The sequence below is a fragment of the Vicugna pacos genome, chromosome 1 (assembly GCF_048564905.1).
Source record: "Vicugna pacos chromosome 1, VicPac4, whole genome shotgun sequence".
Lineage (NCBI taxonomy): Eukaryota > Metazoa > Chordata > Mammalia > Artiodactyla > Camelidae > Vicugna > Vicugna pacos.
This window is the reverse complement of record NC_132987.1, coordinates 43,471,140-43,487,064: the sequence shown is the minus strand read 5'-3', so window position 1 is coordinate 43,487,064 and position 15,925 is coordinate 43,471,140. Positions and strand designations below refer to the sequence as shown.

The 15,925-nt window shown below is 40.2% G+C and overlaps 1 protein-coding gene across 3 annotated transcripts in view; it reads right to left on the bottom strand.

Moving 5' to 3' along the window:
- FNDC3B (fibronectin type III domain containing 3B) overlaps window positions 1-15,925 on the bottom strand; it is a 311,856-nt gene that overhangs the window by 241,856 nt on the left and 54,075 nt on the right. For all 3 annotated transcript variants that reach the window (XM_072960949.1, XM_072960966.1, XM_072960956.1), the window contains exon 2: window positions 4,956-5,094. In XM_072960949.1, coding sequence (XP_072817050.1) covers window positions 4,956-5,066 — 111 coding nt within the window. In that variant the 5' untranslated portion in view covers window positions 5,067-5,094. The remainder of the gene's footprint in view (window positions 1-4,955; window positions 5,095-15,925) is intronic.

Sequence of the window (15,925 nt, the reverse complement as noted above, 5' to 3'; positions counted from 1 at the left end):
TGGTGTACCAAAAGTCCTTAATAGAGTTAAATTAATACACCACTAGGTTCTGAAAATGTTTCAGAACATTAGGTTCTGAAATGTAACATATGAAACACTAAAATTTTGATCACTGATGGGCTTCACTGTAATTCATATAGCCACACACAAAAGTTCAGGTGGAAACCTGACTTTTATACTTTAAGAATAGTATGCAGTTAGGCATGTTAAAGGGAGCAAACTTTATTTAGCTGTGTTGATCTACTCAGAGGTAGAATTATACTGGGAGACACAGAGCTACTTTATTTAGAAAACAATAGTTAAAAATAAAGCTGTTTAATTTCACCCCTAGGTATATACCCAAAAGAAATGAAAACATACATCCAGAAATAAATTTGCACACAAATGTTCATAAAGGCCAAAAAGAGTGGAAATAATCCAAATGTCCATCAACTGACTAATTGATAAATAAAATGTGGTATTAGCCATACAACAGAGTATTATTTAGCAATAAAAAAGGTTAAAAGTTCAGGTATACCTCACTTTATCGAGCTTTTGCTCTGTTGCACTTCACAGATATTGTGGTTTTTACAAATTGGAAGTTTAATGCGGCAATCCCATGTGAAGCAAGTCTATCAGCGCCATTTTTCCAATAGTATTTGCTCACTTCGTGTCTCTGTGTCACATTTTGGTAATTCTTGTAATACTGCAAACTTTTTCATTAGTATTATATTTGTTATGGTGATCTGTGATTAGTGAGCTTTAATGCTACTACTGCAAAAAGACTGCAACTCACTGAAGGCTCAGATGATGGTTAGTATTTTTTTAATAATGAAGTATTTTTAAATTAAGGTATGTACAGTGTTTTTTTAGACATGATATTGTACACTTACAAGACTACAGTATAGTGTGAACAGAACTTTTACATGCACTGAGAAACCAAAACCTTCATGTGACTCACTTTATGGTGACCCCCACTTCGTTGCGGTGGTCTGGAACTGAACCTGCAGTATCTCAGTTACGCCTGTACTGATACACACGACAACATGGTTGAGCCTTAAAAGCATTACGCTCAGTCAAAGAAGTCAGACATAAAAGACCACAAATGGTATGATTTCATTTATATAAAATATCCAGAATGGGCAAATTATCTACAGAGATAGAAAGTAGATTTAGTGGTTGCCTGGAAACTGGGGAGAGAAGGGAACAGAGAGGGACTGCTAGCGGGCTTCCTTTTAGGGTGATAAAATGTTCTAAAACTAACTGTAGTTGTGGTTGCACAATTCGGTGAATATAATCAATTCTGTCAAATTGTACACTTTAAATAAGTAAATTACATAGGCTGTGGATTGTATCTCAATAAATCTCTTAAATAAGGAAATCCGCGAAGTTCCTCCTGTCCGTCTTGGGTATTTATTATTGTTGTTCTTGTTCATCTCTTAGTTGATAAATACTTTCTGAAATCATCACTCATAATGAGAATGGCTTTTCATTTTAAGAATAGAATCATCCTTTTCCTGCTACCTACATAAAATGACAAAACATGGTTTCCAACTTAACATGACTTCAGATAATGAAAATTAACAGCATCTCTTTTTTAGAGAGCCAGCACAGAGCAGAGAATCTTGCCAAGGACTCGTCTTAATTAAATCCAGAAACCATCAGGACAGAAATCAGGAGGAGGAGGGCTGTGGGGACTGAAGAGCTTTCTCATAACTGTGGTGGTTCTTTTGCATATAAAGAAATGTTTAGAATGTCCTCCACACAGCTGCAAAGTATTAAGAACACTGTAAACACTTACAAGGTAAGCTTCACCATATACACTCCTGACAGAAATGGAGAGGCAGGGCCAGCGGCCAGTGGGTGGGTCCTTACAGTGGTATAATTTGGGAGGTGCAGGTGCCTCTCCCTTAAAATGTCACCCTGGGGTCTGTCGGAGAGTGCCTGCAATGTCCATCACTGAAGTCAGCCCTGTGCCTCTGAACGGTCCTTGTTAAGATGAAAAAGTACTGCCTCACAGGGACAGCACAATAAAATCTCAGAAAACATCAGCATAGATAATTTTCTCTGTTGTGTGCCCTATGTCCCGATCCTTTCACACAAACCCACCTGAGCACCACACTGCGTGTGCTCTTAGGAGTAAGCAGTCAACATGGGCAGATGCCCTAGGCAAGCACTCAGAACTCATGCCGTGCCAGCCTCTCAGGTCCTGTCTTGGATCCTCACTTTTGTTTCCTATTCTTTTCAGTGACCACCCCCTACAACCGGCTCTCCCCTTCCCCTACTTCCTCCCTGGTATTTCTCCATCATTTCTGTATTTGCTTGCTCCTCATGCCTGCCTTCCCCTTGTGCCTCAGCCCAGGTTCCACACACAGGCCCTAAGGACTCTACCACACGCAGCTCAGCCAAAGCCAAATGTGAGGGCCCAAAGGAAAGAGGGAAGGCTTGAGGGAGTGAGGGAGACACAGAATGGGGACTCGGGGGGGCAGAGAGAGACAGAAAACCAGCAGCACACGGGCCACTGCATAGACCGAGCTCAGGGACACAGAGGCAGCACCAAGGCAGGATAAACCTCGGGCGCTCCTGCTGAGAGGGGTGTTTCAAACACTCTGCCCACTCAACAACTGCGCCCCGTTCCGGGAAGTTCAGGGTCCCTGCCAGTCAGCAGCTGGGCTCACACAGCCTGTGGATGTCCAGGCTCCCAGCGCAGTCAAACACACTCACTCATTAGAAAGGCCGGAACACTTCCTCCTGATGGCATTTTTCTAGAGTCAGTGCCCTCCCCAACTGAGAGAGCTTGATATTTGTGACTGTTTACAAAAGACTAATTAAGAAATGTTCCCACTTCTTGGCTTTACAGAAAGCTTCTTGGATGAACATATAATGTGGTTTTATTAACCAAAATTATTAAACAGCTTCTACTTAAGAGCTGAGGTAGATACACAGAGTAGAAAATACCAAGTGGCCTTCTCAGGCGGTCCCAACTTTTCAGTCTTTGCTCATTTCTGGGTACAAAACAGTTTACTTCTGAAGAGAAAATTGGAAAATCCTAAGGGCTCTGTATGTTGGCTTACAAACTACAAAAGGCCAATTTGTGCAAAGTGAATTACAGAAATGAGAGAAAAACCATCAACACACAGGAATGGTGCACAACAGGGACGGGTGGCCCAGGTCTCCTAGGGACATGTGTAAACTGGAATCCGGTGATGACATTTGAGAGCCCTTTAGCAGCTTCCCGAGTTTAGTCATATTTAAGTATCTTGCGCTTTTTAATCTTTTAATCAGTGAAAAGAAAGGAGATCCAACACCGCCTCTTGAAACCAGCCACAGCACTACTGAGACCTTCCCATGAGTGGCGGGAGCAGAGTGGGAGAAGGATGGCGAGAGGCAAGGACAAAGCACGGACGGCTGACTACGCTTGGCTTTTATCTCAGGTGCAACAGGACAGCGATACGATGCATTTATGTTTCCAGAAGAGCAGACTGCTGTGTGGCAAACGCTCTCTGGTGAGGCAAAAGTAAGAGCAGTGAGACCAGGGAGAAGGGCTGTCCTACCCTGAGGAGAGCTGTTGTGGAAATGCAGTGGACGCGGCAAAGCGTGGTTTCAGCAGTGTTCCTGAGAGAAGGTCGACCGGACCTGGCGACAGACTGGAACACAAAGATGAGAAGAAGCAAGCGGAGCCTCCGGAGCTGGACAGGAACGGAGGTAAGGAAGCAGAGGCTCTGTTTAGAGAAGTCCTGCTGTGAAGGGGAGCAGAGTATGACGTGGTAACAGGAGGGGAATGTGGAGTCAAGGAAGGGGGGTCTGGTTTTGTTGGGTGGGTGAGAGGTGTAGTTATTTATGTGCTTAAGGTAAAAGACACTACGATAGGTTGGTGGAAATGAGCCAAGAGAGAGAATCAGGAGTCAGGAAGGGATATCCGTACCAGTGGCAGGAAGGGAAGTTTATTCAACTGATAAATATTTATTAAGCACCTATTAGATGTTCTTTGTTCTTAAGAAGTTTACAGTCTAATGCAGGAGAAAGTAATATATATATAACTATAAACAATAATAAATTATATATAAGCTGCAAAGTACGAACCAACAGAGGGATACACAATGTATGAATGTACTGTGATGGACAAAGAATGTGAATGTATGACTGGGGTTGGAGGGCAACGTACTAATGTCAAGTAAGTGGCCAATTAACTCATCTGAATTATTAATATATTTTGGGTATATATTTTTCAAGCAACTGTTCCCAATTCTACTTTTCATTAAAATGACATTTATTTAGTACAAGACTGAGGGAACCCAGTTTCAGTAGTCAATTAAAATATGTAAATAATGTTATCAGAGACAATACTTCCATCTCTAATAATTTTTAAAGTCTTACTTACCGCTTAAATTTTTTCCCATGTGCTACAGGAACGAGCTCAGGAATAACTTTTCTACTCTGTGATGTTAAGTAACTAGTGACAAAAGAGGTTTACAGAAAGTAAGTACCATCATCTCCTGAGCAGCAGGCCCTACACTTGGAAAGACTGCTCCAGCAGCCGGGGGGGTTTACACATACCTGTGCATCTTGTTGGGGGTCACCCACTGTGTGAGATCAAAACCCAACCTACCCTCTGGGCGTCCTGCTCTGGCCAACCAGGCAAGCCAGTTAAGCACAGTGTCTAACATGAGCAAACAGTGGGTTTTTTCCCCAAAGACTTGTACATATTTTCAGAATGATTCACTTGAAAACCCAGACTTTTTCTTTTTTTGATGTTTTAAGAATACTAACTGGATTAGATAAGATCTGCTTTCTCAAAAACTGTAATTTCTGATAGTCTTAAAAATTATACAGTTATTCTACAATGAAAACCCTTATATCTAGCAAACTACCAAGGTTCAAAATCACAGATCTGTGAATCTCAAAATAAAACAACTTCTGGGCTTATGTTTCCCCCTTAGACAATCTGACTTAAATTCCCCTCCTGCTGCACCGACCTGCTGAGCTGCATCTCCATTCACCAAGTGAGGCATCATGGCTACCTCTCCGTTCAGCAACGGTGGCAGTTCCAGAGGAATCTGGTCGGTCATCATCATTGTGACGTACATTCATGGAGAATTTCCCTCAACTGGCTTCCTGAAAGAAAAATCACCATTTTTTAAAAAGGACTCAGAACCCCCAAAATTCACCTGTAACAAGTCACCAATTTAAGTGCACTGTCATGAGGTCAGCTGAAACTCAAATTCTTCCATTTGTGTTATTGTGTTAGGCCCCTAAAAGGGGTGAAGCGAAGGCAAGGAAATCACAGACCTGAGTCTCCAAGTGGCCAAGTGAACTCAATGTCCAGTGCCTCAGCTCTGTCATTTACTTATAAATTTTAAAAACATATGAATATATATTTACACTATTATTCATTATGTTAAAAATGTTAAATTTTAAAAGCATGAATAATAGTAACTCCGTTAACTGCAAGAATCCTTCTGAGAATAAAATGAGGTGGCATTTTGAGGAGGTGAAAGTGTCAAACGAACACTGGTCAGCGGCCAGTGTTTGCTATCATTATCTTTAAGGTAATCAAAGAAAATAAGGCCAAAGAGAATGACCTATAAGAACAGTTTATCTTTTTTATTAGGCTCCAAATACTGTTCATAAGCAGTTAATCCAAATACACAAAGGTTAACTACCTACACTGCAACTGCTGCAATTTCTGACCTTGCCATTAATTTGGTAATTAATCATATTCTAAATATCTCTCTCCCATCATTTCCTTGAATTGAATTTAACCTGTTGCACATTTACATCTTTATCACTTGTGTATATCTTGAGCTTTCCTGCATCTGACAGTACACGACACCTTGTACAGAACAAGGCTGAAACGCCGATTCCATTGTTTCCACATAACAAATGATTTTCATTTAAGTATTTAAAACAACACCAAAACCACTTTTACTCCTTAACAGTACTTGCCGCGAATATGTAGCTTTTCAATAAAACATCAGGGAAATAACAATAAATTCTTATTTAGAGTTATAATCTGTTCTTTAAGAAGCATATATGGATCCTTCACTTACACCTAAAATTTTTGCCACAAAAAGTTGAACAGCATGGACAAAGAATAAACACACACACACACATTATTTTAAGTCAGTTCAGAAATAAATTGACATATGGGTCATTTAAACTTTTTTCTCATTCATGAGAAAGTCCCCCAAAATTTCAAATTCAAGAGTATTTGGTAAATGAATCCTTTAATACTCAGTACCCAAATCAGGCAAAACAGTGGGGCAGATCCTTCAATAATTATCTCTAATTTGTCTCAGGTGTGACAGAAACAAATTCTTTCTTCTCATTCTCAAAAACCTCCATTCTAAACATTAAACATATCTCCCTTCCGCCAATCCCATCCAAAAGAAACGCCTTCCCTGGAAGTATCAAAAGCCGCCCAAGAGATTGTAAACTTTTTCATTGTAAATAAGTAAAAATTTACACTATTCATTATAACCTCATTTGAAGAAACTAATTATTTTAAGCACCAGACAGTGAAGTCTTATCCCAAAGAGGGAAGTACATTCTATAATAACAGGTCTTATAATTCAGTGTTAACAGTACCATCATGCTGTTTTATGAGGCAATTACTTAGTTCCTAAACAAATAAAAGTACAAAACCCAAAGCTCAATAGTTTATCCTAATGTAGGAAAGAGTCTTCCAAAATAAAATTAACGAAGGTAACTTCCACTGATGCTATCATGACATCGCTGATTGATTCTGAGCAGTACTACTAATGGGTACTAATGTTCATCTCAACTTTACTTCTAATATACTTAACCCTATAGCGCATGAGAAAAGAATGGCTACTTTCCCTCACGCTCATGATATTACACAGGTCAATTTCCTAAGTGTAATGATTTATTTAATATTTCTTCAACACTGCAGGTTGGATAAACAGGGCAGTAATTTACATTAGGGGTCTGAGGATAAAGTGGGAAACAAGTACTCCTTTGCTCACATCCACCTTGTCCTCTCTCTTTCCCAAAGAAGAGTTACAAGACATTTGTTGGTGAGATTATGGAAATATGACTCTGTCCTCCCCCCTCTCCTCTGCTGTAGTGAGCACTGAAGTCTTCTCCCATATGGGATGGTCCTGGTGATCTCTCAGACAAGCATAAAGGTGGAACCTGCTCTCTCTTTTTTCACCCAAAAAATCAGAAGAGTAAACTGATTTTCCAGGGCCTGCCTCTAGGTCCTTCCATCAGGACAGAGCAGTAAATAATGACACAGGTTTAAGGGGCTCGGGGGCTGAGGGGGAAGCAGGATGAAGGTCCTTAGTCAGGACCTGCTTTGGGCTGAAGCTATTTAAGTTCCATTCCATGTGGTCCAAGTCAGCTAACTGAAGTTTTCGATATTGGGGTCTGAGACTCAAATCCAGTTGACAGAGCTATTTTGTTTCTATTTTTTGTTGTTTCAGGGTCAGCAGGGGTGGGGGGAACACACAGGTAATGGCAGGAGGATATAATTGTGATCTTGTGTAAAATTCAGGCACCCCTGGTTGCCCGCCCCTAATGCCAAAGAATGTCTCAACACCAACATTATGTCTAACACTGACAATCCCAATTTAAGAAACCTCTGGTTGGCGGCGTAGTAAACAGGACTTGGGATCAACAAAACAGCAATCCAGCCCGGCTAGGTAGCACTCTTAAGCACAGGTGTCAAGTCCAAATTGTAGAGTTAAACTCCAATTGCAAGTGTGGGATAAAAGGACAGACCCCTGGTCCACAAACGTCTCACGGGTGTAGGATGAGATGGCATGGGGCCCGTATGTAGTAGCAAAAACCCCAAAGAAGCCAAGTCCACTGGCACAAAGAGATCATTTCATTCACTTTTGAAAACTGTAAAGGCAACTTGAGTAATGCAGCTATTCTATACAGAAAAAGATGCCTGTATCCTGTATTTTTACTACTAGCTGATGGATTATCCACCTCACAGATGTGCTGTGGTTGCTGCAGATTAACGGGAGGGGAGCAAGGGAGGTGAAGATGGGGGGAACTGCACATTAAAAAGTCAACTGTATGTACAGTCACTCCTTAGCGTACAGTGATGTATGAACATCATACACTCCTGGTGTTTCAATTCGACCACTTTTAATCATGGAGAAAAATGGAAGAATGAAAAAAGTCAACCCTGCCACAGAATCTCACTTCTCATAGCCGAAGTTGTTCATCCTCTTTCCGTAGGCCACCATCTTGCTAAAATCCAAGGCCTACCTTCTAACCCCTAAGAGTTTCACCAAAGGTGAACTAGACTTCATCCTGACTGGAATGCAAGGTAAGAGACTGATCTAGATGGGTGATTCACGCAGCCAACAATGTTTAAATATCCCTTTCTACACTCCATGTACATACATAGGATACATCTATTTGCCTGGAATGCAAGGGACATATAGAAAGAGCAATCAATTATCTCTATCCAAAACAACGCCCAGCTATTTAACAAGGCAACTGCCTGCCAACCCGTCCTTAAATTATCATAGAACAGGAAGAATTTAGTGCCGTGGACTACAGAAAGGACAAGAGAAAAGGCAGGAAGTATTATAAAAGAATGAAAACCGTAGATGCAAAACACAGCTTAGGATACAAAGAAGTATGTACTATGGCTATTACCATATTTTGGGTTAATCTCTAGTGATGGAGGAGGTTGAGAGGGAGAGTAATGACTTTTCCAAATACAAATGGGAAGTCAAATGATCAGGTTGTAAACTGGGAAAACCACTCAGCCCCTAACTGTTGACAGTTAAAGAAGGTTAAGTTGGGCCAAGAGACTTGGGAAGGCTTGCCATGAATCAATCATTTGACAGCTCCCCAAAAGTTAGTCTCCTGTTTTGGCTGGTAACCCACACAAAATTACACATGTACTCAACTCAAACAGGTACGCCTCAGCCCCACTGCTCTGGGGAGACCTGGAGAATGTGACATGCCTAAGAAAGCTGATGGAACTTTTAAAATGAAATTAAAGGATGAAGCAATGAATGTGGAAAGCTTACTATCCAACAGTTAACTTTAAGGATCAAAAATTTTATTTATAATGCCTGTGGGTGGAAAGTACACATTTTTCCACTGCATTATAGAGCAGGCAGGCCATAACTTAATTTTTTCATAGGGGTGTAGGGTCATTACTGTGTCACTACTAAACAATACTGTGTTTAGTCACAAAGTGATGTACTAGGGAATTACTGCAGCATTTTGACCTTACGTATTTGAGAAATTCACTGTTCCTTTGAGTTTAATTTCTATGTTTTTTTCTCCCCTCCTCATTAGGCCATATCAAAAACCACACCCCCTCAAATCTGAGAACCAAATCCTGAATTTGCTGTCTTACATCTTCCTTGGGCTGGGAAGCCAGATTACTATATACACATACAGAGGAGCCGCCTCTGGGGCCTCTGTACCATCTTCCCTGGCCACTTGCTGATTATCAGCTGGGAGGGAAGCTGAGCAGGCCAGATGTGTTATCTCTGGATAGCTGGGCTGGAACTATTTCTCATTTCAGTCAGAAAGTCTCATGAGAAATCACCCTGACAAAACCCTCATTATCCCAGTCTGGGTTCCTTCTCCCCGAGACAGATGTGTATCTGACGGGGCCAAAGCTATCACAGAACTCATGCATTTTATTCAAGGCTGTACTACATCCACACCATCCCTCTCACACACAACAGAGTTCTTGCAATGAATCCATTCTTTAGACCACTTCCCTTTACAAATAGGGAATAAATATGCTGCAAAACTAATCCAAATAAACCAATGGAAAACAGATGATCTCTACTACAATGCTTTTTTCGAATCCTCTGAACTTTTTTCTCACGTGGAGCTCCAAGGTTTCACCCCTATTCTTTTTATTCTTACCCATACTTCCATTTCAAAGAATTTGGTGACAACCACAGGCCCTCACAACCTCTCCCCCTAACCACACATCCTAACACTGAAACCACAAGTGCTTCATGCCCAGTCAGCTCTGTTCTTCTGATCGACAGGGAAGGGGTGCGACGTGAGCACTTGTGGTTAACTTCCCTCTCTCCTGAGAGCAACTCGTTTGTTACCTTCATTACCTGCTAGCAAGCCCAGCATTACTAAAGGACTCCTACACTAATGCAGGGGAGGGGGCTAGGCACTCTGAAAAGCAAAACGAACAGATCCTCACTGCTAGTAAGGCATTTAATTCCACCCAAACATGCCCGCAAAGCTTTTACAGAACACCTTATTTTAAAAGAATATTACAAAGGGTCTTCAGTTTTTACATGACTCTAGGCAAGTAGATTATTACTTTTTCCTCTTATTTTGCTTCCCTACTCCAAATCTAAAAGGGTTTTCCATAGTATTTTGGCCCAGCCTATACTAAGAAACATACCGGCCAATTTCATAAATATCCTGTTTCTGAGGAGAGAACCACAGATCCATTTCCAAAGGTCAGAGAAAGCAGTTATATACTAGGAAGAATTTCTAACTTGAAAAAACCAAAGCCTTAATCACTGCTGGGAGAGTTTTAAGTCTGTGGACCCGGCCTTCAAATTAGTAACAAAATGTCCTGGTCTTCACTCCATGGGCCGATGACCCAAATTTCCTTACATTAATTCAAGATGTGAGTTAGCAGTACAGTACACAAATTAGTTTCAGATGACAAGAGAAAAAGAAACTAACAGCACCAAAAGGAACAAAGTATAACCATCAGAGCCAAATGAGGTGGCCCCGCTGGGTGAAAAGAGATGGACTCCCTCAGTTAAACCTCAGGCCAGCGCTGGGGCAGGCCCACAGGCTCACTTCATCTATACTCTGATGAAGCTTTTGACTGACTTCTAAACTATCCCATGGAAGTATGTAAAAAAGTAAATGCAGTATGAGAACTAATAAATGTGTGTCAGTTATACTTCAATTTAAAAAAAAGGCACTTTATCAGTTTTAACTTTTTGTTTTCATCCTGCAATTCAAATGCACTTTCAGAAACAAAATAAGTTTTTTGATGAATGGGATATGGATAGAAACCCATCAATTATAGAGACCTATAAAGCAACTAAGTAAGTAAATAATCAAATAATCATTTTCAGAATTCATACCACTAAAGTTGTGATTCCATAAAGCTTGTGTCTTTTCCAATAAAATATACATTAATCAATCACCATCAAGTAATCTAAACAGCATGTAAACATTTTGCTTGCTACATGATTGTTCTGCAGTCTGAGAAAAATATTCTCATGGGCACATTAGTAAAATCAGAGCTTGATTCATACTGAAAGAAAAGTGCCTTCTCTACTGAAAAGGCTAAATGATTTCTAATAGTAAAAATCTATTGTGGATCAGGTTTCAGAAAATTATCCCAAACATATCAGAAACATTCCAGCCATTTTTTTAAATAGTAATAAAGAGAAGAAAATTTTCCTAATTCACTAAGGCAAGAAAAAACTCATCAGTAGTCAAAATGAAAAAAAGATAAACACTGAATCACAAAAAAAAAACAAAAAAAAACCCAGGAGCTTTTGTCTTGCTGTGATGTGTTTGGGCCAGATGGATTTGAGAGGTTACTAAGAAATTGCTGTCTCTTTTAATACAATACAATTATCAGCTAGCTAATGTTTTATGAGTGTTACAAGTTTTCAAATGGCCTCCAGTATAAAACCTACACCTACTAAAACTTAAATTATAACAAACATTTGCGCAGTTGATTTACACTTGTTTATGCCACGACTAAAGTAAAAAAGAAAAATCTTAAAAAGTCAAAATTTGGCAGAGAATCATATAGCATAGAAAAAAGAAACAAAGAAAAACTGCTTTCATGGACTTCCTTCTCATACAGGTGGCTGTTAGGTGTGCGTATGCCCTCAGTCACTAGGACTGACCACTTTCAAATGTGTGGTCTACCATTCTGAACTTTATCAGCAAGATTTAGAAAGACAAAGAGGGAGGGAGGAGGAAGGGAAAGAGAGAAATGTTGAGAAAGGAGAGAAGAAAAAAGAAAACAAGCTTTTAAAAAGTTATTTATACATATTCCTACAACTAATGAGATATCAAAGTATCATTTGCTATTTTATTTTCCTCATCAGAAAAACCTCTTACCTCCTTGCTTCATTCTGGTTTTGAAAGGTAAACCCCTTGACTGATATTTCAAGACCTAGAAACTCTCGAAACATTTCTAGCCTTCTGGGCAAAACTAGAAACAGCTTTCTGATAGTTACTATGGAAACACCAACAGCATCAATAGAAAGAAAAAAATGATTAAAACAAAATAGAAACACTGTGCAACCTCCTTTACCTCTGAAATTGAGAAAACTCTGCTCATCCATCAACACACATCAGACTGTTTTTATCACGTCTCTGCTGCTATAAAAGCAGGGCTTTTCTTTCCCTTCTGGTAACACTAAGCCAGTGGCCGCAGCACTGGCTCTGACCATGCGGAATGAGCACGTGGCCGTGGAACCTGATGTGGGGCACTGCCATTGGACAGGAGAAGGCTGGGGTGGTTTTAGTGCTTCTCCTTGTACCCTCTCTCCTGCACACTCTGGGCAACCATGAGGAAAGGTACTTGTACAGGCAGACACTCTCCTTTACTTTTTCGAAAATCAAATGAACTTGTGCCCTGAGAAGGATACGGAGAGAAACTAAGGATTTTTATTAGAACTGTTCACAGTCCCTTCACTAAAAACTGTTCAAAGGACCAGTATATTAAAGTAAGAAAGTACCAGAGAGACCCCAAACTGAGTCCTGGAAAACATGAGTTCTAATTTGAGGGTTGGCAATAATTAGCTGTGAATCTGGGCGATTAATTTCTTGTTTTACAAAATGACAAGATTATAGCTTCACCTTTAAGGTTCCTTTTTACTTTTAACTGACTATGTTTCAAAATAACATTGCCTACTGTGTTTACTTCATACAGATTAAATGAAATCTAAAAGGAGGTTTACGCAAGTCTAAAAAGGTTTACTCAAACTCTAAAAACCTGTTAATTTCTCTCTTTTACATGAGTATAGTCTGAGCCTTCTGCATGAAAGGAAGAATCTAAGTAAAATGTTTAAAAAAATGTATTGACTAAATAGTGATAGTAATCACTGTGTTTTTATGCCAATGAAATCTAATTTTACAGCTGAGCTCTACACAGCTGTGGAAGAAAGGCTCTTGCCACGGCTTGCCACTTGAACGAAAGAAGGAGTGGTGATAACTGTTCATGCAGAAAAACCTCTTGAGACATGAGCAGTACCTGGAGGTATGCACCCAGCTGGTTGGTTGAGGCACAAATAGTCTGGAATTTGTCTTCTTGTCTGATACGGGTTCATTAGTGAAGTTAAATCACAGTTGTCTGAAAAAGATCTTAAGCTTAAAAACATTCTTGCTTTTTGCATCCAATTATAAACACAGGAGAATTAAGTGGCAATGTTTAAATCCTCAGAGAAATCCTGTGAAATGGGGTTTAGACTAAAAACACCACCACCACTGCTGCCACAGATTAAAACAAATAACAATAAATGTTTCAAGTAACAAAATAAAAGAACTTCCACTGTGCTCCAGAGATCAAGGAAGATACCAGGTAGTCCAATGTACAGGCCCTGCCTTCAAGAATAAATAGATTTCTTTTTTAATTTGGCAAAGCATAGTCATGCCTGAATTCCAAACTACCAGATCTGGAAGGCACTATTTTCTAAAAAGAAAAAAAAAAAAACTATATATCCAAGGATTATATGTAATCTGAGGCTGCTTTTATAATTTTCCATGAATATACAGAGACTGGTTGCTTCTGCAGCCCCATTAATGTAACCCAAATTTTTAAGGAAACAAAAACTAAAGGAAAAAAATTACATCACTGTACAGACACAATCTCTGGACCTCAGATCCACATCCACATGTAAACAGCTCAGTTCTGCAAATATTAACTAAAAAGGAAAGGGGGCCCAACTACAAGTTTACCAACCAAAGGTCCATTTGCTCTGTTCATTGTTTTTAAACAAAGTGTAAAGAAGTCAGCAGACACAGACATTTTTATTAGAACACCTAGACTCTGGGTACACACAGCACAATAGATCTCACACCCCTCTCTCAGGTCCCAAGGATGGCAGTCTAGCATCTACAAAGAAACATTCCAAAGCTATGAGCCCTGATTTTCACACATACAAGCTAGCTAGCTTTGTCACATACTTTATCCAAAGATGAGAATACCTGAAAATATTTATTTTCAGTGAGATTTGGAATTGTGTGGTTGTTTCCTTGGATCTTTTTCTTTAGGAAGTTGAGAAAAAGTCTAGAAAACTGCAGTCCAAGAATGGGAAAAGTCACTCCTAAAGCCCCCTCCAGCTCTAAACCTTTCCACCTCCGAACCAATTTACCTCCAAGCAGCTCGGGCCAGAGGCAGAGAGATGAGATGGGGAGTCAGAAGACATGTTCGCCTTCCCAGCAAAAGCAGCTCACCTCTCACCCAGCCCTCGGGCACTGCCACCTGCCTGGAAGCCCCACAGCACTTTGACAGGTCCTGCTGCTGGTCAGGGTTATGGCTCAAAATGGGCCTGCAACAGGCCCTCTGGGTCTCAGTTTCTTCATCTGCAATGTGGGTGTTTTGAGCCAACTGCTAGATTCCCCTCTACTGAAATCCAAAATGCATTTTATTACTCTGTCTTAAGAGATCTACTACGAATTAAATTCACATTTGTGCAACTACTTGTGTACTTAACAGCCATGCATAACACCCTTTATTTGGGGGGTGAGGGGAGGAGGAATGTGTTGCCAACATCAAGTAACTGCTTAGCATACACAAGGTCCTGGGTTCAATCCCCAGGACCTCTGAGACAGGAGGAAAGGGCACAACCACTGAAGGAATGACACAGCAATTGAGGACAGGACAAACTGGTTAGAACCAAGATGGCAGAAGATTCAATTTCCAGTAGACTTTGAGCCTCTTGGCACATCCATAGGTGCCGTGACAGTTCCGAGGCTGACCATAAAAGGTCAAAAGGTGGGTGGGGGCCCAGTTCCTGGAAATCCCTGCTCCTTTCCCAAAGCAGTTGGAATGATCTCCTACTTGTTAGAATATAAAATTACCAAGCCCATAAAATCTAACAACTCTGCACCTTGTGGTAGCTCTCTCTTGCCTCCGGAGACTGCCCATGCTCTCTGTCTATGGAGTGTGCATCTCTCTAAATAAACTTGCTTTCACTTTACTACGCCTTGCTCTTGAATTCTTTCCTGCGCGAGGCAAGAACCTATTCTTCGGCAGCACCTCCATTTAAAAAAAAAAAGTCAGTGCTCTCTGATGAAACTGATCATAACATCTAAGAATCTGGCAACAAAACACAGAAGTGGAAAGGCTGATGAAAAATTCATAGGTTAGGGAATTTTAAAAATTAGATAAAACAAACACATAGTACAAAATTCAAAAGATAACTTTCAAAGACAGCTAAAGTACATTTCTCTCCTATCCAGTCCCCAGTTCCCTGTACACAGAGGCAACAACTGTGAGTTTTTGGTGTATCCTTATCAACATACAAATTTAGTGATTTTTAAAACATTTTTTAAAGCTGCTTAGGGAAGGTTAAGCAAGACCACTGTATTACCATGTAGTCCAGATGGTTAAAAATGAGGGAGAAAAAGAAACCAGCAGAAACCAAACTATAAACTACTAACATTATATCCTCCATGGTGATTTGCACTAAGCTGCGCCATGATTACACACAAAAGCCAAAGTAGTTCACAGAGGAGGGCAGCTAAGCAAGTTACTGATGAGAGACTCAGAACAAGGTGTCTTGGTACAAAGGGTTTCAAGACTCTATTATTTTCAGTATCCCAAAAGAAGGACTTAAGCTGAAATGAACCTTCTAAAATAGCATCAAACAAAAGGACATGAACAAAGATAATCATCCATTCTTTTAACAAACGTTTATTGGGCATGATCGTGTGCCAGAGACTATACCAGAATTGGTGGATTCTAGAAACAAATGAGTGA